The following is a 26396-nucleotide window of genomic DNA, read 5'->3' as shown; positions in this document are numbered from 1 at the left end:
TGCCCCGTGGGTGCACGTGTGTTCTCCTGACTCCCACGGCCCGGGTCGCGCGCGCGCAGAACGCCGCAGGCTCCCCAGCGCCGTGCGCACGCCCTGCGGCTTCGCCAGAGCGGATCCCCGTGCGGCCGCGCCGCGTCCCCGATCGCCCGGCAGGACCCCGGGTCCAGAGCCGCGGCCCCGCCCAGGCAGGCGGGGGCCTCGCGCGGCGCCAGAGCCACGGGCGTGGCGCCGGCGCGTGTGTGCGGCGTGTGGGCGTGTGCCCGCGTGCACTCACACACACGTCCTGCTGCACCCCCCGAGGGGTCCCAGAGCTATGCCAGGGACGCACGGGGCGAGGGCGGGCCGTGGGGTCGGCCGGCTCCGCTGCGGAGGCTGAGGAAGGGCCGCGGGAGCGCCGGCCGCTCCCGCAGGGTCCCTGCGCGGCCGAGGTGCTCCCCGCGCGGACCCACGCGCCCCGTCCTCCCCGGGCCCGTCCTCGCAGCCGGGACGCTCGGCCGACGGGGCATCGCGACTCTGGACGGAACCCTTCGCGGAGGGTTCCAGGCGCCCCGGTGCGGGGAGGCAGGCCGTGGGGGTCGCCCTGCCCCTCGCGGGGAGCAGGCGGGCGCCGACGGCCGTCCACGACGGAGGACAGCGGGGGCCGGCTGTGCCGGCCTGGCCGGCGCGGGACGGCGGGGACGGCGGCCACACGGGGCGGGGAGAGCGGCCCGGGCCCCGGCCCTCGCCCCCCGCCCCCGGCCGCCGCAGCCGCAGAGCCCGCCCGCCTCCCGCCAGCCGGCGGGGAAGCGGTGCCGCCTCGCCCGGGCGCCCGGCGTCGCCCACCCCCGCAGCCGGGAGCCGGGGCCCCGGGGCACCCGCGAGGCCAGGGCAGGGCCCGCCTTCCGCGGGCGCCAGGAAGGGTGCCAGCCGCTCTGGGGGCAGCAGGGCGCCCGCGGCCCGCCAGGCGCCGGCAGCGATGACCGCGGCTCGGGAGACACCCGCGACGGAGGCGGCGGGGGCCGCGGGGAAGGGGGACGCGCGGGCGGAGCGGCCCAAAAGCCGGTGTGGCGGCGCCGCCTGCTGGCGGGAGGAGGAACGGCGCCGTCTCGCCCCGGTCGCCGCGGCGGAGCTGCCGCCGAGGAACCGCGCCGCCTCCTCGGCTCCCGGGATCCCGGGAGGGGCCGGGACCCCGCCCGCAGGGAGGAGCGGCGGCTCTTCCGGGGCCGCGCTTACGGTCACCGAGCGCTGCGAGCTCGCCGGCCGGCAGTTCACGTGGCGGCCACGAAGGCACCCCGCAAGTCGTGGGGAACTCAGAAGGGCACGGCGGTCATCTCAGAAACAAATGTAGGAAACGGAAGAAATACTTCACCAAGAGACTGAAACTACAAGACGAATCGGACAGAAATTCTGGAATCAGTGAGATGAAAAACGCGTGAGAAGACATCGGAAACAGAGCGGACCACGCGAAAGAGACAATTAGTGAGCTCGAGGGGAGAAATCTAGAAATGACACAAGTAGAAGAGGAAAGCGAATTAAGAGGTTAAAAATGAAGACATTCCACGAGCTCCACCTGACTCTACCAGGAAGGGCAATGTTAGGGTGATGGCTGTCCCGAACAGACAAGAGATACAGAGCTTATTTAAAGAAATAATAGCCGAGAACTTCCCAGACGTGGGGAGGAGCTGGATACACAAGTCGGCGGAGCTGAGAGAACACCGAATCACCTCAGTGCAAAAAGGCCTTCTCCGAGACACCTCGTATTAAAATTGTCAAGAGCCAGTGCCAAAGAACGTGAAAGGCAGCCAGGAAAAATAGATGGTCACCTACCGAGGAACCTCCCCTTAGGCTCCCAGCAGATTTCTCGCCAGAAGCCCTACAGGCCAGGAGAGAGTGCGATGACTTTCTCAAAAGACTAAAAGATAAAAACTCTCACCTAAGGTTCCTCTGTGCAGCAAAGTTATCATTCAGATGTGAAGGAGAACTAAAGGCTTTCCCAGACAAACAAAACTGAGGCAGTCCTTCAACCAGACCTGCCTTACAAGAGGCGTTGGAAGGAGCTCTTCTACCAGAAACAAAAAGGCAAAAGCACACAAAACTCAGTAAAGTGATAAATAGACAGAACTGGAAACGTGCAGCTCTTTAACACAATAGGCTTTTAAACATTTTATCATAGCAGAAAGGTTAAAGGTGGGAAGCAGAAAAATAACTATAGCCACGTCAACTTGGTAACAAACTCATAATATTAAAAAGGGGTAATTTGAGACTACAAAAATACATGGAGAAGAGGATGGAACCTGTCTAGGCAAATGGAGATGGATGCTGTCAGCAGAAAGAAGACTGTTTCATCTATGAGACGCTTTATACAAACCTCATGGTGGCCACAGAACATACATCTAGAGCAGAGGCACAAACACAAAAAAGAAGAAAATGAGAAGTATATCCTAGAAAACCCCAAACCAAAATGGCAGAGAGAAACGCAAGGAAAAAAGCAAAAAAAAAAAGCAATGGAGAGACTGAGCGACCAGAAAACACAAGATAAAACGGCACTACTGTCAATAATTCCCCTAAATATAAATGGATTGAATTCGCCATTCAAAAGGCCCAGCGTGCCTGGATGGATTAGAAAACAAGACCCAACTCTGTGCTGCCTCCAGGAGATTCAGCTCTAAACACACGGGCTCAAAGGGAAGAGAGAAGATGAGCCCACGAGCAGACGCAGCCAAGAGGAAGTGGGGGGGGCCACACTCACACCAGACACAAGCGACATCAAGCCTAAAGGTAACAAGGGACAACGAGGGGCTGTGTGCAGTGATACAGGGGACAGTTCACCGAGAAGATGCAACAGTTAGTGACACAGAAGCATCGAAGCATACAGAGCGATTATCAGCAGACCTGAAGGGAGGACCTGACAGCAACACAGTAACTGCAGGGGACTTTCACGCCCCACTCACGTCAATGGACGGATCGTCCAGACAGAAAGTCACCATGCAGACCATGGCTTCAACGCAACGTGAGACCAGATGGACTTGATAGATTTGGACAGAACAGTCCATCCAAATGCAGCAGAACACGTTCTTCTCAAGCACACAGGGTGCATTCTCCAGGGTAGATCATGTGTTGGGACACAAGACAGCCTCGATAATTTAAGATTGAAATGCCGTCAGGCATCTTTTCCAATCGCAATAGTATGAAATTAGAAATACACTTCAAGAAGTTTTTCAGCCAATTAAGCCGACAGTGCTCTTTTCCCCGCAGGGGCCCAGTGTGTAATGGCTCAAACAACAGCCTCCTCGGTAGTGCATGCAGCCTGTTGCCTGTACAGGTTGCCCTAAGGGACCTTGGAGATGGTCTTCTCCAGGGGACATTCATGTCTGGCATGCTGTCCCCCATCTAGGTTCCAGACAGGTATGTGCAGTGCACAGTGGCCTGGGTGCACATTGGCCAAGTCCTAATGTCCATCCTCACCAAGCTGCAGAACAAGGAGCATGTGACTGAGGCCCTCCACAGGCCAAGTTCAAGTTCCCTGGCCACCAGAAGACTCACATCTCCAAGAAGTAGGGGATTTACTAAGTTTCATGCAGATGAATTTGAAAACACAGTGGCAGAAAAGTGGCTCATCCCAGGTGGCTATGGGGTCAAATACATCCCTAATCGTGGCCCCTGGACACACGGTGGGCCGTGCACTCACAGGAGCCTTGGTGCCGTCCCCTCGTCACTCACACCCACCAATAAATCCTACTTTCCTGTCCAAAAATTAAATTAAATTAAAATAAAGCTATTTTTCCTTATATTAAAGCTGTACAGGAGAAGACTGAACTTTTGATTATAATACTGAATTTCCATCTGGTGGGTAGAAAGTAAAAAAATACACTACAAAAAGAAAGCTGGAAAAACACAAACATGTGGACACTGAACACCCATTGAGTCAATGAGCAGAACAGTGGTTACCAGAGGGGCAGGGAGTGGAAAGCAAATGAGTTTGGGGCCAACTGTATGGTGATGGATGGAAACGAAGTTCTTGGTGGGGAGCACGCGGTAAGGTGCACAGCAGTGGAAATATGCTGGACGTACGAAACTTATACGATATTAGAAATTAATGTTACCTCAAGAAAAATAAAACAATAAGGGACAGTGGGAGGCCTGAGCCCCCGTGTGAGACGTCCGGCTTCCGACTGGAGAGACCATCCCAGGTCGGGGGGGGAGGGGGTGCCCCTGAGACCCAGCACAGGTTTGGAAGCAGCCCGGCCACCAGCGACCACCTTCAACTGACCCTTCCATGCCCCAAGGAGACAAAAATGCCAACTGAGGCTGAACCCTGACCACACACCTGGCTGGATGGTGGACGCCGGGCAGTCAGTCGGGCACTGGCTGGGCTGTTTGTGACACAGCCCAAGAGCCAGCGTGCATCCCAAACCGGAGCTCGCACCCCACGGAGATGGGAGGGACTCTCCTCTCCACAGGGGCAAAGCCAGCCTGAGTGTCATGTCAGCAGCCTTATCAGCCCTAAAGGTGTCACTCCCCGCTGGTGTCTGAAACCAATGGCAAATTCCCCTCATCAGATTGCAGGCCCTCCTGAGGGACAAACCCCCTCAGGTGTGTGCAGATGCGAAAGCTGGAGAAACAGCTCTGGGTGGGGGGGGGTCCCCTAGCCCCTCCATCTCCAATCTGAGTCCTTCATGGAAGCAGATGCCCCCCCCACAAACCCGGCACCACCAGACCCCCCACCCCCGGAAGCCCAAGAGGCCCCCACAGGCACAGGCTCCCTCCCCCGGCAGGGACCAGGCGCCCCCTCCTGCCACGTCTCCCACGCACCAGTCTCACTGTCCAGGGCCCAGCGTCCCCCAAGTTCTCCAAACGCTGCCCTCGGGCTGGACACTCCGCACAGGGGCAGCCAACTCAGCCCCAGGCCATGTGGTGACCTACTGCCAGGGAGCTCGGCCTGCTGGGGGCAAGGTCCAGGCCGAGCCTGGGGCTGGGGTCAGGGGGACCTAGGGCCGGGCTCGGGGGACCCTGGGGCTGGCCTCAGTGCAGGCGTCCCCCCTGGCCACGCCCGGCCTCTGCCCAGGGCAGCCCCGTGAGCTGGACATCAGGCGCTGAGCACGCTGGGCTCTGCTGCCCCCGTGTGGCCACCAGCAGCATCGCATGCACTGGGCCAGCAGGAGGCTCTGCCCAGACCTGGGGCCCTCAGTGGGCAGGGGCAGAGGGCACGGCCAGCACCACCTGGAGGGGGGTGTCCGGGTTCATCCTGGGGCCCAGTGAGGGCGTGCATGCTGGGCCCCATCCTCGCCCCACGTCCTTTCAGTGCAGTGAGCTTCGGGGTCCTTGGAACAACCTTAAAGGACGGGTCACACCACGTGCCAGGCACACCTGGGGGCCCTGCACTGTGGGGGAGCCGGGCCCTGTGCCTGGGCACCTGTGTTGTCAGGTGTGTACACGTGCCCAGGTTCCTTGTCTGGGAGTGCCAGATCCGAGCGCTGAACCCAGGGTCAATGGCACAGGACCCACATGCTGATCTGACAGGGGTTAGGGATGGAAAAGGAGACAGAAGCAGAGGAAATTCTGGAATCTGCATGCAGAGACCTGGTGATCAAGTCAAAGCTGAAATCTAAGTCAGCAGCAGGGAAAACACACAGCAGCCCACCTTCCAATGCAGCGCCAGAAAGACTCAGAAGCTGGGAGCGGCAGGATGGGGGCGGGGATGTCCAAGGGCAGAGGACCAGGGCCCAGACATGCAAGGTCAAGAAACCGCTAGACTTTCTGAGTCACTTTTGAACTTGGAAAGTGACGTCCACCTTCATCCTTTTGGCCAGAACTGTCACATGGCTAAGCAGGGCAGGGCTTGGAGACGTCCGTTTCCAGCCTGTTAGTCCAGGGAGGCCAGGGGCACGGGACCTGGCACACTTAACTGCCACGAAGTGTCACTTAGACGGAGCAAGAAGACACATGTCCAGACACACGAGGGCTAAGAGAATTCCCAACCCCAAACCTGTTCCGGGTCCGTTAGGACAAAACACATCTGTGTGACCACAAGAAAAGTCAGTAGCATGGCTCACACGAGCGGAGTCCACGCCACCCTCCACGAACCAAGATAGAGACACAGCGGGGCAGGCGAGTGGCTGTGGGTGACCCCATGGCCCTCCAACCCTCCACCACACACTCATTCCAGCAGGAGGAGGAGTGTGAGGAAGGGGCCTTCGTTCCCGCAGGGGAGCCTCAGCGCATGTGGGGATGTGGCCCCAGGATGGCTGCAGCTGGGGGGGGAATCCCTGGAACCTTCTTCCACAGGAGGTCTGGAGGCCAGGGGGACCTGGCAGATGAAATTAATCAGCAACTCACAGTGAAAGAACAACTGCATTTGGCATTTTTAAAGTAAACCAAAAATCTAGACAGCAACCAGTTGAGAGGAGGGTGGTCCACGGGGAATTAGGGGCTAACCTCTCAATGCTGGGGTCGGGGAGAGGACGGAGACACTCACTGTAAACCTGGCATATCACTCAGCCGTATAAAAGAAAGAAACAGTGCCAGTCGCAGCAACATGGACAGACCTGGAGATGATCCCACTAAGTGAAGTAAGTCAAGCAGAAAGACAAACACCACATGATACCACTTATACATGGAATCTAGTAAAAAAATAATCCAAACAAACTTACTTACAAAACAGAAATAGACACAGATCTCGAAATCAAACTTATGGTTACCATGGGGTACGGGAGGGGGAAGGATAAATTGGGAGGTTGGGATTGACATACACACACCACTATATATAAAATAAATAACTAATAAGAACCTACTGTACAGCACAGGGAACTCTACTCAATATTCTGTAATAACCTATATGGGAAAAGAACCTGAAAAAGAATAGATATACAATAAGTCCCCTACACACAAACCTTCATGTTTTGAGATTTCAAAGATGCAAACGTGCGTTCACATGTCCAATCATGTAAGTTCGTTCACGTGTGTGGCATACATTGTCACGTGTGTGCATCCTTTACAAGTGGTTGTGCTTCTGTGTACTTCACTGCACAGTGCTGTGTAGAGCACAGTAGCACAGGATCTTGATTTCAAGCCCAGGATGGATGTCCGGAAGCAAGTGTACAAGCAACGGGGATGTAGCAGGTACTGCTAAAAAGGCCAAGCAATAATGATGGAAACAAAAATGAAAATAATTGAGAGAGTGGAGCGACGAGAGGAAGAAAAAGCAACTGAAGAACCGAGCAGATTCACGACTCGGGAAGTGGCAAGGGGATTTTTTTTAATTTGAGGAGGCACTGTTAGTTTTTGAGGCACAGGACCTGAACGTAGAATGGTAGGCGAAGGTTGCAGCAGCCGTTCAGAATGCAATCCAGTGCTATCATGTCATCTATGACAAGAAAAAAGGAGCTACTACCCAGACACCACTGGATCTTTTTTTCAAGAGGGAAGATAGACCTGAATCCAGCCAGGAGCCAGAAGCTGTGCCGTCCACGTCAGGCGTGAGTGACGCGGCAGCTGGCCCTCCGTCCCCTAGTGCTGACCAACCCTCAGCTCTGCCCTCTCCCACCTCCCCTCCCTGCTCCAGTCGGTCACTCGGTGCCGCCCCTGTGTGCCCGCTGTCATACTGCACTACTGTACTTTCCAAGGTACTGCACCGTAAGATTAAAAATGTTTTCTTGGGACTTCCCTGGTGGTGCAGTGGTTAAGAATCTGCCTGCCAATGCAGGGGACACAGGTTTAATCCTTGGTCTGGGAAGATCGCACATGCCGTGGCCCAACTGAGCTCCTGTGCCACAAATACTGAGTCTGCATTCTTGAGCCCATGAGCCACAACTACTGAGCCCACATGCCACTACTACTGAGGCCCACATGCCTAGAGCCCGTGCTCCACAACAAGACAAGCCACTGCAATGAGCAGCCCGTGCACCACAATGAAGAGTAGCCCCTGCTCACCTCAACTAGAGGAAGCCTGCCCACAGCAATGAAGACCCAACACAGCCTAAAATTAAATAAATAAATAAATAAAATAGCAGTTGTTAAAAAATTGTTTATTTTTTGTTTGTTTTTTATGTATTATTTGTGTGAAAAGTATGATAAACCTATGACAGTACAGTACTATATAGCCGATTGTGTTAGTTGGGTATCCAGGCTAACTTTGTTGGAATTACAAACAAATTGCACTTACGAACACACTCCCGGAATGGAACTGGTTCATATGTAGGGGACCTACTGTGTATACATACGTAGAGCTGATTCACTTTGCTGTACAGCAGAAACTAACACAACATTGTAAGTCAACTGTATTCCAATGAAATTTTTTTTAAAAAAAAGAAAAAAACTTAGAGTTAAGTGCACAGAACAATCTACAGTGCAAGGTCCGTTAATAAGATGCAATATTTCTCAGCCTTAAAAAGGAAGGAAATCCTGACCCGGGCCTCAACGTGGGTGAACCTGGAGGACAAGGAGTGAAATAAACCAACCACAAAAAGGAAAATCCTGCGTGATTCCACTCATTCGAGGTCCCTAGAGGAGTCAAATTCACAGAAACAGAAAGGATGGTGGGGGCGCAGGGCTGGGGCAGGGGTGGGGAGTGAGTGTTTAATGGAGACAGAGTTTCAGATTTACAAGATGAGAATAGTTCTGGTGGAGTGTGCTGATGGTCTCACAACCATGCAAGTGTACTTAATGCCACTGAGCTGTTCAGTTAAAAATGGTTAACAATGAGGACGTCCCTGGTGGCGCAGTGGGTGAGACGCCGCGCTCCCAACGCAGGGGGCCTGGGTCTGATCCCCAGTTGGGGAACTCGATCCCACATGCCGCAACTGAGACCCGGCACGACCAAAGTAAGTAAGTAAATAAGTAAATATTTTTTAAAAACCACAAAAACTAAAACAATCATTTTTTTAAACGGTTAACAATGGTCAACTCTATGTTATGAGTATTTTACCACAATTTTAAAATCAGCAAATGAAATGTATTAACCTTAAAAACATTCAATGGTGAACCACAGAAGAATTTTTTTTTATTCCACATGCCAAACCTGAAGAGGATAAAAAGTATGATGGAAAATGAGACTGATCCAGTGGACGGCATGGGGGGGGAGGGGTTAATAAAAAAAGATGCCAAACATAAAATGAGGTGGTAGAAAGAGGTCCACACACAACAGAACTCGCGATACATGAGTGTGCTTTCAGCTCTTTCCCAACAGAGATTTCCACGTAGCATGTAAACAACAAATCCACCTCTGAAACAAAGCCGTGCAGCATGCCATCACAAAGCACCAAGATGGGGGGGCTTCCAACAGCAGACGTTTGTGTCTCCCAGTCCTGGAGGCTGGACATCCCAGATCAAGGAGCCAGCAAGGCCGGGCCCTGGTGAGGACCCTCCTCCTGGCTTGCAGACACCTGCTGTGTCCTCAGGTGGTGGGGAGAGCCATGGTCCCTCCCTCTTATAAGGACGCTAATCCCATCATGGGACCCCACCCCTGTGACCTCATCTGACCCTAATTACCTCCCAACAGCCCCATCTCCAAGTCCCCTCCCACTGGGGTAGGGCTTCAACAAACGGATTTGGGGTGGGGGCAGGGGGACACAGACACCCAGTGCACAGCAGAGGGTTTCAGAATAAAGGGTGGGCAAACATATACCTAAAATCACAAACCAGGAGATGGTTCAAGATGGCAGGCAGAGTAGAAGGACATGCACTCACTCCCTCCTGTAAGAGCACTGGAACCAAGACTAACTGCTGGACAATCATGGATGGGAGGACACTGGAACTCACCCAGGGGGACACCCCACACCCAAAGACAAAGGAGAAGCTGCAATGAGATGGAAGCTTGCACGAGGCTCTTAGATAGCCTCATCCACCAGAGGGCAGACAGCAGAAGCAAGAAGAACTACAGTCCTGAAGCCGGCAGAATGAAAACCACAGCCACAAAAAGAAAGACAAAATGAAAAGGCAGGACTATGTACCAGATGAAGGAACAAGATAAAACCCCAGGAAAACAACTAAATGAAGAGGAGATAGGCACCCTTCCAGAAAAAGAATTCAGAATAACGATAGTGAAGGTGATCCAGGACTTTGAAAAAAGACTGGATGCAAAGATCGAAAAGATGCAAGAAAAGTTTACCAAAGACCTAGAAGAATTAAAGAACAAACAAATAGAGATATGCAACACAATAACTGAAATGAAAAATACACTAGAAGGAACCAATAGAAGAATAACTGAGGCCAAAGAACGGATAAGTGACCTGGAAGACAGAATGATGAAAATCACTGAGATGGAAAAAAATTTAAAAAAAGAATGAAAAGAACTGAAGACAGCCTAAGATACCTCTGGGACAAAATTAAACACACCAACATTCGCATTATAGGGGTCCCAGAAGGAGAAGAGAGAGAGGAAGGACCCAAGAAAATATTGGAAAAGATTATAGTCAAAAAATTCCCTAACATGGGAAAGGAAACAGCTACCCAAGTCCAGGAAGTGCAGAGAGTCCCAGGCAGGAGAAACCCAAGGAGAAACAGGTGGAGACACCAAGTAGCCAAATTGACAAAAGTAAAGACATAGAAAAAATCTTAAAAGCAACAAGGGAAAAATGACAAATCACATACAAGGGAACTCCCATCAGGTTAACAGCTGATTTCTCAGCAGAAACTCTGCAAGCCAGAAGGGAGTGGCATGATATATTTAAAGTGATGAAAGAGAAGAGCCGACAACCAAGAATACTCTACTCAGCAAGGATCTCATTCAGATTTGATGAAGAAATCAAAAGCTTCACAGACAAGCAACAGCTAAGAGAATTCAGCACCACCAAACCAGCCCTACAACAAATGCTAAAGGAACTTCTCTAAGTGGGAAACATAAGAGAAGAAAAGGACCTACAAAAACAACAACAAAACAATTAAGAAAATGGTAATAGGAACATACATATCGATAATCACCTTGAATGTAAATGGACTAAATGCACCCACCAGAAGACACAGACTGCCTGAATGGATACAAAAACAAGACCCATATATATGCTGTCTACAAGAGACCCACTTCAGACCTAGGCACACATACAGACGGAAAGTGAGGGGATGGAAAAAGATATTCCATGCAAATGGAAATCAAAAGAAAGCTGGAGTAGCAATCCTCATATCAGATAAAATAGACTTTAAAATAAAAAATGTTATAAGAGACAAGAAAGGACACTACATAAAGATCGAGGGATCCATCCAAGAAGAGGAGATAACAATTATAAATATACATGCACCCAATATAGGAGCACCTCAATACACAAGGCAAATGCTAACAACTATGAAAGAGGAAATCAACACTAACACAACTATAGTGGGGGACTTTAACACCCCACTTACACCAATGGACAGATCATCCACATGGAAAATTAATAAGGAAACACAAGCTTTAAATGGCACAATAAATCAGCTTGATTTAATAGATATCTATAGGACATTACATCCAAAAACAGCAGATTACGCGTTCTTCTCCAGTGCACATGGAACATTCTCCAGGATAGATCACATTTTGGGTCATAAATCAAGCCTTGGTAAATTCAAAAAAAGTGAAACTGTATCAAGCATCTTTTCTGACCACAATGCTATGAGATTAGAAATCAATGACAGGAAAAAAACTGTAAAAAACACAAACACATGGAGGCTAAACAATATGCTACTAAATAACCAACAGATCACTGAAGAAATCAAAGAGGAAATCAAAAAATACCTAGACACAAATGACAATGAAAACACAATGATCCAAAACCTATGGGATGCAGCAAAGGCAGTTCTAAGAGGGAAGTTTACAGCGATACAATCCTACCTCAAGAAACAAGAAACATCCCAAATAAACAACCTAACCTTACACCTAAAGAAACTAGAGAAAGAAGAGCAAACAAAACCCCAAGTTAGTAGACAGAGAGAAATCATAAAGATCACAGCAGAAATAAATGAAATAGAGACAAAGAAAACAATAGCAAAAACCAATAAAACTAAAAGCTGGTTCTTTGAGAAGATAAATAAAATTGATAAACCTCTAGCAAGACTCATCAAGAAAAAGAGGGAGAGGACTCAAATCAATCAAATTAGAAATGAAACAGGAGAAGTTACAACAGACACCGCAGAAATAAAAAGCACCATAGGAGACTACTACAAGCAACTATATGCCAATAAAATGGACAACCTGGATGAAATGGACAAATTCTTACAAAAGTATTACCTTCCAAGACTGAATCAGGAAGACATAGAAAATATGAACAGACCAATCACAAGTAATGAAATTGAAACTGTGATTAAAAATCTTCCAACAAACAAAAGTCCAGGACTAGATGGATTCACAGGTGAATTTTATCAAACATTTAGAGAAGAGCTAACACCCATCCTGCTCAAACTCTTCCAAAACATTGCAGAGGAAGGAACACTCCCAAACTCATTTTATGGAGCCACCATCACCCTGATCCCAACACCAGACAAAGATACTACAAAAAAAGAAAACTACAGACCAATATCACTGATGAATTTAGAGGCAAAAATCCTCAACAAAATACTAGCCAACAGAATCCAACAACACATTCAAAGGATCATACACCATGATCAAGTGGGGTTTATCCCTGGAATGCAAGGATTCTTCAATATATGCAAATCAATCAATGTGATACACCATATTAACAAACTGAAGGATAAAAACCACATGAGAATCTCAATAGATGCAGAAAAAGCTTTTGACAAAATTCAACACCCATTTATGATAAAAACTCTCCAGAAGGTGGGCATAGAGGGAATCTACCTCAACATAATAAAGGCCATATATGACAAACCCACAGCAAACATTCTCAATGGCGAAAAACTGCAAGCATTCCCTCTAAGATCAGGAACAAGACAAGGATGTCCACTCTCACCACTACTATTCAACATAGTTTTGGACGTCCTTGCCACAGCAATCAGAGAAGAAAAAGAAATAAAAGAATCCAAATTGGAAAAGAAGTAAAACTGTCACTCTTTGCAGATGACATGATACTATACATAGAAAATCCTAAAGATGCCACCAGAAAACTACTCGAGCTAATCAATGAATTTAGTAAAGTTGCAGGATACAAAATTAACACACAGAAATCTCTTGCATTTCTATACACCAACAATGAAAGATCAGAGAAATTAAGGAAACAATCCCATTCACCATTGCAACAAAAAGAATAAAATACCTAGGAATCAACCTAACCAAGGAGGTTAAAGACCTGTACTCAGAAAACTATAAGATACTAATGAAAGAAATCAAAGACGACACAAACAGATGGAGGGACATACCATGTTCTTGGATTGGAAGAATCAACATTGTGAAAATGGCTATACTAACGAAAGCAATTTACAGATTCAGTGCAATCCCAATCAAATTACCAATGCCATTTTTCACAGAACTAGAACAAGACATTTTACAATTTGTATGGAAACGCAAAAGACCCCGAATAGCCAAAGCAATCTTGAGAAGGAACGATGGAGTTGGTGGAATCAGGCTTCCTGACTTCAGGCTATACTACAAGGCCACAGTGATCAAGACAGTATGGTTCTGGCACAAAAACAGACATATAGATCAGTGGAACAGGACAGAAAGCCCAGAGATAAACTACGGTCAGCTAATCTATGACAAAGGAGGCAAGGATATACAATGGAGAAAAGGCAGCCTCTTCAATAAGTGGTGCTGGGAAAACTGGACAGCTACATGTAAAAGAATGAAATGAGAACACTTCCTAACACCATACACAAAAATAAACTCAAAATGGATTAAAGACCTAAATGTAAGGCCAGACACTATAAAACTCCTAGAGGAAAACATAGGAAGAACACTCTTCGACGTAAATAACAGCAAGATCTTTTCTGATCCACCCCCTAGAATAATGGAAATAAAAACAAAAATAAATAAGTGGGACCTAATGAAACTTCAAAGCTTCCGCACAGCAAAGGAAAGTATAAGCAAGACGAAAAGACAACCCTCAGAATGGGAAAAAATATTTGCAAATGAATCAACAGGCAAAGGATTAATCTCCAAAATATATAAACAGTTCATGCAGCTCAATATCAAAAAAACAAACAACCCAATCCAAAAATGGGCAGAAGACCTCAACAGGCATTTCTCCAAAGAAGACATACGGATGGCCAAGAGGCACATGAAAAGCTGCTCAACATCACTAATTATTAGAGAAATGCAAATCAAAACGACAATGAGGTATCACCTCACACCGGTTAGAATGGGCATCATCAGAAAATCGACAAACAGTAAATGCTGGAGAGGGTGTGGAGAAAAAGGAACGCTCTTACATTGCTGGTGGGAATGTAAATTGATACAGCCACTATGGAGAACAGTGTGGAGGTTCCTTGCAAAACTAAAAATAGAACTACCATATGACCCAACAATCCCACTACTGGGCATATACCCAGAGAACACCATCATTCAAAAAGACACATGCACTCCAACGTTCACTGCAGCACTGTTTACAATAGCCAGGACATGGAAGCAACCTAAATGTCCATCAACAGATGAATGGATAAAGAAGATGTGGTACATACATACAATGGACTATTACTCAGCTGTAAAAAGCAATGAAACTGGGACATTTTTAGAGACACGGATGGACCTAGAGACTGTCATACAGAGTGAAGTGAGTCAGAAACAGTAAAACAACTATTGTATATTAACACATATATGTAGACTATAGAGAAATGGCACAAATCAACCAGTTTGCAAGGCAGAAATAGAGACACAGATGTAGAGAACAAACATATGGACACCACGTGGGGAAAGCGGGGAGGGTTGAGGGGAGAACGAATTGGGAGACTGGGATACCAAATCGTACACTCTAAATATATGCAGTTTATTGTAAAAAATAAAAAGTTAAAAAAAAAATAAAAAGAATCAAGGACTGGGCTGATGTGAACCATTGGCAGCCACCCTGGATGCAAAAGCACCAAGTGTGGGAGAGGCTGTGGGGGTTCACCCACTCAGCCCTGTGGCATCCCCTGGAGACGGTTTACAGCCCCTTACCTGTGTCCCGGCAGTTTTACTCCTGTCTACATAAACCCAGGGGAACTCCTGGGCACGTATGAGAGACGCACACACAGGAGCAGTCCCAGCAGCACGGCTCACATTGACAAAAATGTGGAAAATGCAAATATGCATCGATGGGGACCAGATGGGATCGTGTGGAATATTCGCATAAGGGTCTTTCACCGGCATGCAGAATGAATTAACAGGCGCACAACAGTACGAGTGATCTTAGTCCAATCTGGAGCAAAAGATAAGCCAGAGAAGAATACTCACAGCACGACACCCTTCCCATAACATTCAAAACAACTAAAACCAAAATATGCATTCAGAAACACACACCGATTCAATAAATCTGCACAAAATGGAAACAAAGGAAAGGCACTCCCAGGACTCGGGGTGAAGGTGCCTCACGTGAACCCAGCAGGGAGGGGTGGGACACCCCGGTGAAACGCAGTCATTGTCGAGACTGCAGCTTAGGTTTTGGGTGGTGGGTTTGCAGGTGCCTCCATGATTTAAAATAACAAATTAAGGAGCTGACTGTGTAAATAAGGACAGCCAGCGTGGACCAGTGAAGGGAACACATCACGAGCCAAGGGTGATGAGGCCCTCCGTTCTCTGCACCTGACGTCCATTCACGGCAAGAAGACTGGGGGACGTCCCTGGCCGTCCAGTGGGGAAGACTCTGTGCTTCCAGTGCAGGGGGCCCAGGTTCCATCCCCGGTCAGGGAACTAGATACCACACGCCACGACTAAGAAGCCCGCATGCTGCAACTAAGACCCGACACAGCCAAATACATAAATGAATAGAAAGAAGACCGTGACCAGAGTTTACACAGGATGCCTCCAAACCAATCAGAAGGCGATCCAATAGGAGAACGGAGTATGAACGATTCACAAAGAGGGACCGCGCACATCCCATGGAGACGTGAGACGATGCTCGGCCTCGGGAAGAATCAAGGAAATGTGAAAGCAACTCGCTCTCCCAGCCCCTCGTGGGCGACACTAATGCCAGCACCTGCGTTCGGGGTGGGGAAACCGGAATGCTCATGTTCTGCTGGTGAGAACGTAAGCGAGGGCAGATGTTTTAGAGGGGAAAAAACTGAAAAATCTAGTAAAGCTAAAAGGTGCTGCTCTTTTGGAGACATAAGTGGCGTGGCCCCAGGGTGGCCCCCTTCCTTCACAGCGGAAGAATTTCATCTGGACACGCAGGCACCCTTCCCCTGTGGACCCACGTGTCCAAGTTCAGGACAGTGAGGTGTAAGCCAGGGGTCTCGTGCCCGCTTCTGAGAACCGCGCAGAGAGATCCTACAAGCGCCCCCTTTCGAGGCCTTCAGTGCCCTGTCTGTGTCTCAGCCGAGAACCTGGACGGAAGAGCAGGACTCAAGGAGGAGCCACAGACGGGAGGGACGTGGGTCCCCTGTGGGCTGCGATGGGCCAGCAGCCTGGACAACGTTCCAGACTCATGTGGGGGTGACACAAAGATCCACGTCATCCAATGACCCTCGTCTCCAGTTTCGTGTCTCTCTGGGGGAACACGGACACGTCCGCAGTCAGGTCAGCACACCTTCCTCCGTGACCCAGCACCGGTAAGGACGGAGTCAATTCCACGTTGACCACGAGGCTGAGGAGAGGCACGGGGCAACCCCCAAGAAATTCCAGTCTTATCTCCATGAAGGGGTGGCCACGGGGCAGCCACGGGGCGTCCACGGCAGCGGTCTGCCCACAGACCCAGCAGGCCTCCTCTCACCTGTCTTGACCTCCCTCCGCATCCAGGCAACTGCCTCCTTCCGCACCCTCCCGGGCCCCTCTCTGCCGCGCCTCCCACCCCTCGGCCGTCCAGCCCCCTCCCCCCTCCCTACCCGTGACGCTTAATTTTCTGTGTCAACCGGCCCGGGCCACAGGACACCCCGGTGGCACGTGAGACTACTTCTGGTGTGTCGGCGAGGGTGCGAGCAGACGGCCTTCCCCCCGCGGCGGGCCGCACGCAATCCTGGAGGCCTGGAGAGGGAGTGAGACTTCGCGGCTGCCTAAGCTGGGACGCCCGTCGTCTCCGCCCTCCGACATCCGCGCTCCTGCTCTCGGAGCCCTGGACTCAGCCTGCACGACGCCACCGTTCTCCAGGTCCCCGGCCTGCAGCTGGCAGGTCACGGGGGGGCCGCTGGGCCTCCACAGCCACGGCAGCCAGCCCCTCCGAGGGGCCTGTTCCTGTCCCGCGCCCATCCCGCGGGCTCTGTCTCTCCGCAGAGCCCTGACACAGCCCGTCCTCTCTGCTCCCTGCGGGCTGAGCCGGCTGACACACCTGAGCCCCCCCACCAGGCTGAACCCCTCGGGCAGCACCCAGCCGGAGACCCTCGGACGGAGGGGTGTTTTCCTCAGTCTTTCTCCGGCGATGCGGCTGTTTCCTTGTTTGCCGCACGTTCAGCCACGTGTGCTTCAGCCCCGAGAAGCCATGTGACACCACAGTGTCCCGTCCTCCTCCACCTGGGCCATTGGGAAGAGGGTCCCCAGAGAGCAGACGACGGGGCAGCCGTCCCAACAGGGCCGATGGTGGCAGTGGCTTCTCTTCTGGGCTTTTCAGTAACTGGGTCTCCACTGTGTTACTGGATAAAATGAAGCGGATAATGTGACGCTTAGGGATTACTTAATACGGCTGCCAAGCTGGGTTCTCACTACGATGAGGCTATTTACCTGCAGAAAAAGTGACCACGCTTTGGAACGTAAGACGACGGGTCAGGAGCTCGAGTGTGTTTTCCGCTTGAGGGACCACGCTGTGCCCGTGGTGCGGCAGACGCTGCCTGGTGCCCCCGCCGCAGGTGAGGTGCGCCGGGCCCCCGTTCCAGAGGAGGGAGGGAGACACAAAGACCCCTCACTCCGGGGAAGGAGACAAGGGCCTCAAACCTGGGAGGCTCATCTTCCGCCGGCATCCAGGGCTGTTTACCTGCAGACCCAAGGAGTCAGGTACCCCGCCCCGAGGCCAGCCCTCAGAACACGCTGTCACAGAACCAGTTCTGGACCAGGGCGCCTGAGGGGCCCACACCGGGAGCATCTGAGAGGGACTTCCCCACCAACAGGGGAGGCTCGCGAGGAGGGCCCCCACCCTCTCCTTCCCAAATTTGGATGCTATTTTAGAGATGACGTGAAGCTTGGTGCCACTGTGGCCCCTTGGGCCCCCCAGGGAGACACTGCCAACGCTCCAAGATGGGAAATAAAGACGGACAGAACCAGGGTCCTGCGTGACGCGGCCAAGCCGCTGAAGCTGCCCTGGGAGGACCTCAGCTCTCAGCAGGAGGGTAAATGTTTCATCGCCCCCCGGACACACACTAGCGCCAAGCTCTCTGGAGGAGGCTGGAGGGCTGGGCCTTTCTCAGAAGTGACAGGCAGCGCCTGGCCTCCCTGGGGTGCGGGGTTGGGGGCAAAGCGGCCCGAGTGAGCTGCAAGGCTGGACTGGGGACCCCACACATGTCGGGGCACAGGACACACATGGTGGGCTTGGGGGAGAACCCAGACCCTGGCAATGCCAGCTCCCGGGCTTCTGGAGGTGGTCTCGCTCTGGCCAGGACAGGGTGGGTCCTGCCCTGGGCGCCGGCCTGCCTCGCCGTCCACAACGGCTCTCACTGCACCCGGGCCTTCTCCTCCGACCCACGACTTTGTCGGCAGAGGTCTGGGGATGGACGCGTGAGGAGTGACCTGGCCTGGAAGGAGGGACCGCAGCGCAGAAAGGCCCCTCGTGAGGGCAGAGGGGCCGAGACCCACAGGAAGGCACAGCACCCGGGAACACCTTTCTCGGGACCAGGCCTCACGCCACCCCATCCCTCTCCCGCCACACCCACCCCACCCCCAGTCCAAGCTCCCTGAGGGCTCAGCCACGCCCCTCGTCCCCTAACCTGCCTACTCACTTGTGAACTCACTAAAGAGGAGCGTTGGCCCCCGAGCTATGGACACCGTTCTGCAGAGGCACCAGCGGCCCCCCAGCTGACCCGACAGGCGTCTCAGCCCACCCGGCCCTGGGGGCCCGCCCGCCTCCACTCAGCCACCCACCCCTCCTCCCCAAGCCAGCTACCGCGCCCCCCCCCCGCCCTTCCCGCTTCTCCATCCCCCTCCCCCCACCCCACCCTCACCTCCCGTGAGTCTAGGGGTCTCCAGGGCCAAGGCTTCTACCTGTCATTTCCTTCCTATCTCTGGGGCAGCGTCCAACCCAGGCCCTTTCCTAAGAGGGGCCCCAACACAAGACGGGCCCACGTGGAACTCTTGGTTCCCCCAAAACTCCTCCGTGACCTCCTGCCCTGCCATCCCCCCCATCTTAGTAGACGTGCTCATCCAGTGGTCAGGCCAGGGGTCCTTCCCCCACACCCCTCGGCAGATCTCCACGCCCCCTGAGGGCCGCCCGGGGTCCCCTCACAGTGACCTCCTCCAGCACCCACCCAACCCCCCATCCCCCACTTGGAACAGGACTGGCGGGGTCGTGGCTCTTGGAGCTGGTACCCAAGCCCCTGACCACGCCCCGCCGCCTCTCAGCCCCACCAGCTCCTTCCAGGCCTCTCCCACCCCAGGCCAGGCCACCGCGGCCTCCGTGTCAGCTCCAGCCCCGCTTTGAGGAAGGCCTCCCAGCCCAGACCCCTCCCTGCAGGACCCCCCCGCACCGAGTCTGGCCGCCCACAGGGATGGTCTCTGCCTGGCTCAGCATCGGGGCCTGCACGTGGCCAGCACGGCGTGGACGCTCCATCAGGACCTGTGCGCTGATGAGCGAGGGGACGACGGACAGGGGACCAGCTGGCCGGCGCTGTTGTCACTTCTGGCCATCGCAGGCCACCCCAGGAAGCCAGGGAAGGTCAGGCTGGGATGCGGCCAGGTCCCCATCCTGTTCCCAAGGCAAACCCAGAGGGCACACACCTCGGACCACAAGCCAGACAACAGCTCTGGTCACGAAAGCGGTGGGGTGCCGGCCTGGGCCTCACTCAGAGGTCCTCAGAACCAAGGGGTACACAGGCCATTAAACCGGGTCAGGACCCGTGTCCCTGGCCCTACAAGGCCCAGGAGGCCCGTGGAGGCAGAGGTGGGAGGCGATGACCAGTGCTGAGGCGAGGAGAACGGGGTGAGCCTGGGGGTCCGGGAGCCCCGGAGCCGTCTTCTCTGCCCTGGGAGTGAGCCTAGTTCACTCCCCACCTCTGCACGGGGACACGGGGCCGCACAGCCTAGCCGACCCCACGGCAACGGTTCCATCACGAGCCAGCAACCAGAGGCCCAGCAAGGGGTTCCTGCAGGAACAGGCAGGAACCCAAAGCAGGCTGCTGGAAGGGGGCAGGAGCCTAGGCCCCCTCAGACCCACCCTCCCACGAGTCCTCCCTGCTGTCCCTGCCTGACGGACCAGAGACACCAGGACAGGACAGGGTGGGCCGGCACTGGCCTCAGAGGGAGGAGCTGGCCCCTCGGGCCTCACCCACTGCCCCGCCCCAGACCCGCAGCCTGGCCACTGCCCGCTCCCCTCCCCGCCCCCCGCAGCCCCTCCCCCTCCCCCTCCCCCCGCTCTCTCCAGGATGGCTGCCCCCGCCGCCCCTGCCCCCCACCTGCCGGGCCCCCTGCACACCGAGGAGGCTCCAGCAGGCTCCCTGAGGCGCCGCCCGGGGCGTGGGCAGAGGTCAGGGCGGTTTGGAGGTCAAGGCAGCACTGCAGCCGCCCCGCAGCCCCTGAGGACAACGGTCTCGGGGGCCAGCCGGCTGGGAGGTAAGTGACTCCCGAAGGCCAGACTCCAGGTGGCAGCGGGAGAAGTGGGGGAGGGGCACTGCCCGCCCGTGGGCGCCGAGCCCTGAACTGCTGCCTCTGGCAGAAGGGGCTCAGAGAGGACCCTGCCTGGCACCACCAGCTCCGCCAGCCCCGCTCCTCCTGGGAGCAACTGGTTATAGGCACGTTCGGGCAGCAGTGCCTGCCGGCCTTGCTACCAGGCCATCCAGGGGAGCACACACCTGGTGTGCCTGGGGCTCCACGGCAGAGGGAGGGGGCACACGAGCACTCCTTGACGAGCTGTGCGTGACCCCGGCCCAGTCAGCCCGCCAGGCATCCTCACACAGCCTCCTCGTCCACAGCCTCACAAGGCCCGAGGCAAAGGGCCCCTCCCCAGAGGCTACAGTGACCCTCCTGGGCCAGGTGGGTGCCCGGGGTCACGTCACAAGGGCAGGGACCCAGGCGGAGCCCGGGTGAGCCCTGAGGGTGGATTTAAGCGCCCTGTGTTCTCGCAACAGACCAGCCGGCCAAGGGGTCCTCTCTGCCAATCTGGGAGCTGAGCTCCTCAGCCCCAGCCGCTGCCCGCTCCTCGGGCATCTGGGCCAGGCTCCATGCCCCTGACCTGCGGCTGCAAGCTCCACAGGGAGCAAAGCCGGGGCCTGGTCCCATCTGCTTCTGGCTGTCCTGGGCTGGGAGAACCCTGGGGGGTGGGCCCTGGAGGAGAGCCAGGGGCCCGGGACACTTCCGAGCCTGAAGTGTGGGGGCAGGGACGGGGCCAGAGCATTTCCGGGGTGAGGGTGCGGTTAAAGTCCTCCACAGAAGAGCAGGGTCTGGGTTACAATAGCTCTGGAGATGGGGACAGTGAGGTTGGAAGGAGGGTGACTCTGGGGCGGAGCAGCAATGGTGCCCACCCAGGAGCTCCAGAGAGCCGCCCGGGGAGGCGCCCTGCGGGTGGACTGGCTCAGGCCCCCACCGTCACTCGCTGGCACCCCATCCCCCCAGGCCCCTCCCCAGCTGTCAGAGACTGGAGGCATCAAACAGGCAGAGCAGCGCACGTTGCATACAAAACTGTAAACAAGAGTCTTTAAAACGACAGAGGCCTCCTCAGCCCCAAACTCTGAGCCGGAGGCCCCCACCCAGGGACCCCAAGGGACCAGACCTCCGCCCGCTCTGTCCTCCCCTCCCGCCCAGGCCCCCAGCAGACGCAGGCGGGCCCCTTTCCGCTCCGGCGCGGGCGCGCACACACTGGGCGAGCGCGGGCTGAGGTCCGGGGTCCGAGGGATTCCTGAGATGAAGAAGCGGCCGGAGTGGGGGGGGGCGGGGTCCAGGTACGGGCACTCTCCGCACCTGGCCCCGTGGGGAGCCCGCCCCCACCCCATCCCATGCAAACCGCGCGCCTGCCGCCACGCGGCCCGGCGCCCCGGGGTGCCCCCGTCACGTGTCCAGGGCGTCGCGCGTGGGCGAGGGCCCGTGGGGGCGGCCCGGCGGGCCGTGCAGTGGCGGGGGCGGCGGCGTGGCGCTGCGCCGGGCGGGGGGCGGCTGCAGCTCCAGAGCCAGCGCGGGCGGCGGGAAGTCGCGCAGCTGGCGGCGGTACTCCAGGAAGGTGCAGGCCTTGGTGGCGAGCGCCACCACGTTCTTGCCCACGAAGATGGCCGAGACGCGGCTGTCGCGGAAGAGGGCCATGTTGGCGGCGCGCGCCAGCACGGCCACCACGTTGACGGTGGCGAGGCTGAGCACCGGGTACAGCATCATCTTCTGCGGCGCGATGTGCTCGCCCTGCATGCTGAGCTCGCTGAGCGCCACGCACGGCAGCACCAGCAGCAGCATGTAGCAGTAGAAGAAGGTGAGGCCCTCGGCCCACAGCGGCAGCCCGGTGCGCGGCGGCTCCCACAGGCCGGCCTGCATGTCCAGCAGGTCCAGCAGGTCCAGCGCCACCCAGAAGAGGCGGCCGCGCAGGTCCTCGCGCTTCCGGAAGGTGCGCACGTACTCCATGCGGTCGAGCGCCACGAGCAGCAGGAAGAGGCCGGGCACGCACACCGAGAGCAGCAGCGTGAGCGCCTTGCGCGCCACCGGGTCGGCCGCGCCGCGCCGCGCCGCCTTGTAGTTCTGGAAGATGAAGTAGAGCTTGATCTCCAGCACGAAGATGTAGAGGAACCAGAGGATCATGGCGTAGCCGCGCTTGGCCGTGCGCACCTCGGCGCCCACCCACACGGCCACGTAGCGCAGCACCAGCAGGAAGCACACGTCGCCCACCAGCACGACGATGCACACGCCGATCTTGCGCGGGCCCTGGCTCTGCTCCACCAGGTACGCGTCCATGACCGCCATGCTGCCCATGATCACCAGCGTGGTCAGGCACACGTGGCGCCGGTCCGGGGGCGGCAGCACCATGGTCGGCCGCCGGGGCCCCACGCCGGGCGGGACGAGGCCCTCGGGCGGCGGCGGCGCTCAGCCCTCGGGCATGGCGCGCGGCCCGGCCCGCCGCCCCGAGGGCGCCGCTGCTGCCGGCCGGCGAGCGCAGACCCTGCGGGGACCAGAGCGGACACGGTCAGGCTGCGGCCGCGGCGGCCTCCCCCACGCCGGCGCCGCGCGCCCCCGGGCCCCGCGCCCCCGCCGCACGCACGCGCCGCCGCGCGCGCCGCGGGCCGCCAGCCGGGGCGGGGCCTCCAGGGGGCGCCGCAGCCCCGCCGCAGCCCCGAGGCCGCGTTCCCGCCGCCGCCGCCGCCGAGGGCCGGGAACCCGAGCGGCTGCCCCGCGCCGCGCGCGTCCGCGGGGCGCCGCTGGCTTGTCCCTGCGGGGCCCCCGCTGCCGTCCCTCCGGCTCCGGCGGCCCGCGCCGCGCGCCCGGGGTTCCGTCCCGCGGCTCTTCACGCGGGCGCCGCACCGGGCGGGAGGCGGGCCTGCGCCCTCCGCTCTGCGCGCTCGGGGGAGACCGGAGGAGCCGGGGCTCTGGACCGCTTTCCCGATCCAGGGCTGAGAGTCGTCCAGGGCTGAGGAGTCCACCCCCGAAGCCCCTCCGTGCTTCCCTGGCCCCGCCTCGCGGCCCCCGCCTCTCTCCTCCCAGCCTCGGCGGACTCAGTCTCCCCTCGGCCCCAGCGTCCACAGGGCGTGGGGGCCATTCTCTGCCCTGCTCTCACCGTGGCTCCAACTGCCCTGGCAGCGTCTCCTGCCGTGTGCATTACCCAGTCCCGGCGCCAGCTCACCCATGCTGCCCTGCTCGCCGTGAAGGGGTGGTCCCCCTGCCACTCCCCCCCGCCCCGCACCTTGGGGGCAATCTCGGGAAGCCTGCCCTCTGCTAACGCCCACCTGGCCTGCTTTGGGCTCACAGCCCCCTGCACCGGTGGTGACGGCTGTGCGGGTCAGAGTCCCACAGCAGGCTTCAGGTCCCCACACCTGTGCCCGCTCACAGCCCGGGGACGATGGAGGCCCCACGCCCTCACCCACCCGAAGTCACCTGCAGGCTCACTCCCGGCCAGGCTCCCCACCCCTCCTGTCCCTCCCACAGCACCCCTGGCCCAGGGCTCTGTTTCCTGCCCTGTCTAGACAAGGACATAAAATCTAATGTCACGTGTGACTGTGAAGCCAGTGCCCAGCCTGCCGCTGGTGATACCGCAGCCCCCACTGCCCGGGGAAGGAGGCCCCCTTCCAAGTCAGCACCTCCACCGCGGCCCTCGTCGCAGTGCTGCCCCACCCAGCACCCACCTCCCGGGGTGTCTGCCGCCACACCCGGGACCCCCAACCACTCTGAGCTCAGACACCTCGAGTGGAAGGTGCCTCAGGAGGGTCAGCCGCCTGCGCCCCTGCCTCCACCCTTCCATGAGCTCCTGCTCCCACGCACACACCCACCCCGTTTCCACCCCCACTGAGTGGACACGCTTCACCCACGAAGCACCCCCCCCCACCCCCCACCTGGGCCTCCTGTGGCTGCAGCAGCGGCCTGGGAATTTCCTTCATCCCAGCCCTTGGCCAGGCCAGCTAGCCAAACAGCCGCTGCGCCGCTAACCGCTTCCTCCCCATCCACTCCACGGCTCACTCACTCATCAAACGTGCGCGAGGGCTGAGGGTGCCGGGACAGACCCCCTCCGGACGGGAGCTCACAGAGGGAGCCCCAGCCCCTGCCCCAGGCGGCCAGAGCCCGGGCCTGGCCACCCCTCCCCCACACCCAGCCAGGCCTCTCCCTGGGGACTGGCCCCAGGCCCTGCTGCCCCGGCCGTCCTGTGCCCTGCGTGCCCCACTGCCCGGACCTCACAGGCTCCGGAGCCTCCGGGCCCTTCACTGCCCGCCTCCTCCCCGGCGCCTCGCACGCCCCCTCCCACCCCAACCACCCCTCAGAGCCCATAATCGGTGGCGGGGGGGGAGGAAAGGGCCGCCCTCCCCAGCCCGATCGGACAGAGGGCGGTGAAGGGGTTGGGCCGCTCCCCGCAGGCTGCGTCTCCGTTCCTCTGTCCCCACCGCCCGCTCCCCAGACAGGGCCTGGGCCCGGCCGTCTGGCCGCCAGGCCTCACCCCTGCAGCGCCGCCCCTGCATCTCGCCGCCCCTGCGGCCGAGGAGTCGGGGTTCACCGGACCCCCCGGCCCGCGCGCGCGGCCCACACGCCTCCCCGCACCTACCCGCCGCCGGCCAGATGCAGCGCTGCGCCGGGACCCGCCCCGCGGAGCCTGTCTGCGCGCCGGGCCGAGGCCGCGCTCGTCTCCGCTCCGCCGCGCCCCCCGCCCGCGCGCGCCCCGCCCCCGGCCCGAGGCCCCGCCCCGCGCTCCCCGCCGCTGCCCCCCGCCGGACCCTGGTCGGGGTCCCGGCGCCTCCACCCCCTCCGCAGCGCCGGTTGCCAGGGCGACAGCGCTGCGCAGCGCCGGCGCCCGGGACCGGCGGCACGGGGCAGTCGGACGCCCCCAGGGGCCACGCGCAGGCCCAGGAAGTCTCCTCTCCGCCGTCCTCACCCCACAGCCGGAGAATCGCCCCGCGATTCCCCGCTCCGCTCACGCCCTGAAATTCCGCGGCGGCCCATACCCAGGCCGCCCCCCAGGGTGACCCTGATCGCCTGCGACAGGCGGCCTGCGGGACCCCGTGCCTTACCCGCGGAGCTGGCCCCGACGTGGGGGCCGGGCTGACCACTGACTATCTGCAGGGGGTCCCCCGGGACCTCTTTTGGGGACACGGTGCAGCGTCCCAGAGAGGCCCTGGGTCGTGGGTTTCTCCAGCCCTGCCGGTTCTCATGTGAGAGCGGAGAACAGGGGCAGTGGGCAGCCCTCGTCCTCTGCTCCAGCCACGCAGGGAGCATGCTAGGGTTTGGAGGCTCCGGCTTGTTTGCCCCCACCGGAGCCCCACCCTGACCTCACTGAGCACTGCCCCCAGCAGCCCTGCTATGTCCACCCCAGGATGGAGGAAGGGCGCGCGCCTGCTGCCTGCCTTCTGCCTCTGACAGAGGAGGAGACCAGGTGAAGGGACACCCCAGATCCCCCGCAGCTGGTCTGCTTGCAGGTGCCTGGCTCCTCGCAGGTGGCCGAGCCTGTGCAGGTGATGGGATCTGCCGCCCTCCCGCAGCACAGGCGGCCGGCCGGGGGTGCACCAGGCCCAGCAGGGAGTGAGGACAGCAGGCCGCCCGGGGTCGTCCGTGAGAGGCACACGTGAGGTGCTGAGATGCTCCTGGGCTGAGCCCCCGGCTGGCTGACGGGGATACCAGCCCCCAT

At 57.1% G+C, this 26396-nt stretch overlaps 2 protein-coding genes and 1 non-coding gene across 3 annotated transcripts; 2 read left to right on the top strand and 1 right to left on the bottom strand.

Annotated features, from left to right (window-relative positions):
- The first annotated feature begins 3195 nt into the window (after positions 1 to 3195).
- On the top strand, positions 3196 to 3329 carry LOC130852744 (small nucleolar RNA SNORA70). Its single transcript, XR_009053465.1, has one exon. It is a non-coding gene; the product is annotated as a small nucleolar RNA SNORA70 (small nucleolar RNA).
- An 18500-nt stretch (positions 3330 to 21829) lies between these two features.
- On the bottom strand, positions 21830 to 23204 carry TMEM121 (transmembrane protein 121). The gene has a single exon (XM_057733514.1). The coding sequence runs from the start codon at positions 23099 to 23101 to the stop codon at positions 22145 to 22147; it is 957 nt and encodes a 318-aa protein (XP_057589497.1). The 5' UTR covers positions 23102 to 23204; the 3' UTR covers positions 21830 to 22144.
- LOC130852006 (basic proline-rich protein-like) lies at positions 23100 to 25817 on the top strand. Its single transcript, XM_057732655.1, has 4 exons — positions 23100 to 23688; positions 23774 to 24067; positions 24253 to 24479; positions 24876 to 25817. The coding sequence occupies exons 1-4, from the start codon at positions 23100 to 23102 to the stop codon at positions 25815 to 25817; spliced, it is 2052 nt and encodes a 683-aa protein (XP_057588638.1).
- Positions 25818 to 26396: the final 579 nt, after the last annotated feature.

Source organism: Hippopotamus amphibius, chromosome 4, assembly GCF_030028045.1.
Source record: "Hippopotamus amphibius kiboko isolate mHipAmp2 chromosome 4, mHipAmp2.hap2, whole genome shotgun sequence".
NCBI lineage: Eukaryota > Metazoa > Chordata > Mammalia > Artiodactyla > Hippopotamidae > Hippopotamus > Hippopotamus amphibius.
This window is presented reverse-complemented; position numbering and strand designations above follow the sequence as displayed.

Coding starts and splice junctions, on each gene's coding strand:
- LOC130852006 (XM_057732655.1), top strand. CDS start 23,100: ATGGTCGGCCGCCGGGGCCCCACGCCGGGCGGGACGAGGCCCTCGGGC. Junction 24,068..24,252: donor CGGTGGTGACGGCTGTGCGG/GTCAGAGTCCCA, acceptor TGCCCTGTCTAG/ACAAGGACATAAAATCTAAT. Junction 24,480..24,875: donor TCAGACACCTCGAGTGGAAG/GTGCCTCAGGAG, acceptor CCCCACACCCAG/CCAGGCCTCTCCCTGGGGAC.
- TMEM121 (XM_057733514.1), bottom strand. CDS start 23,101: ATGGTGCTGCCGCCCCCGGACCGGCGCCACGTGTGCCTGACCACGCTG.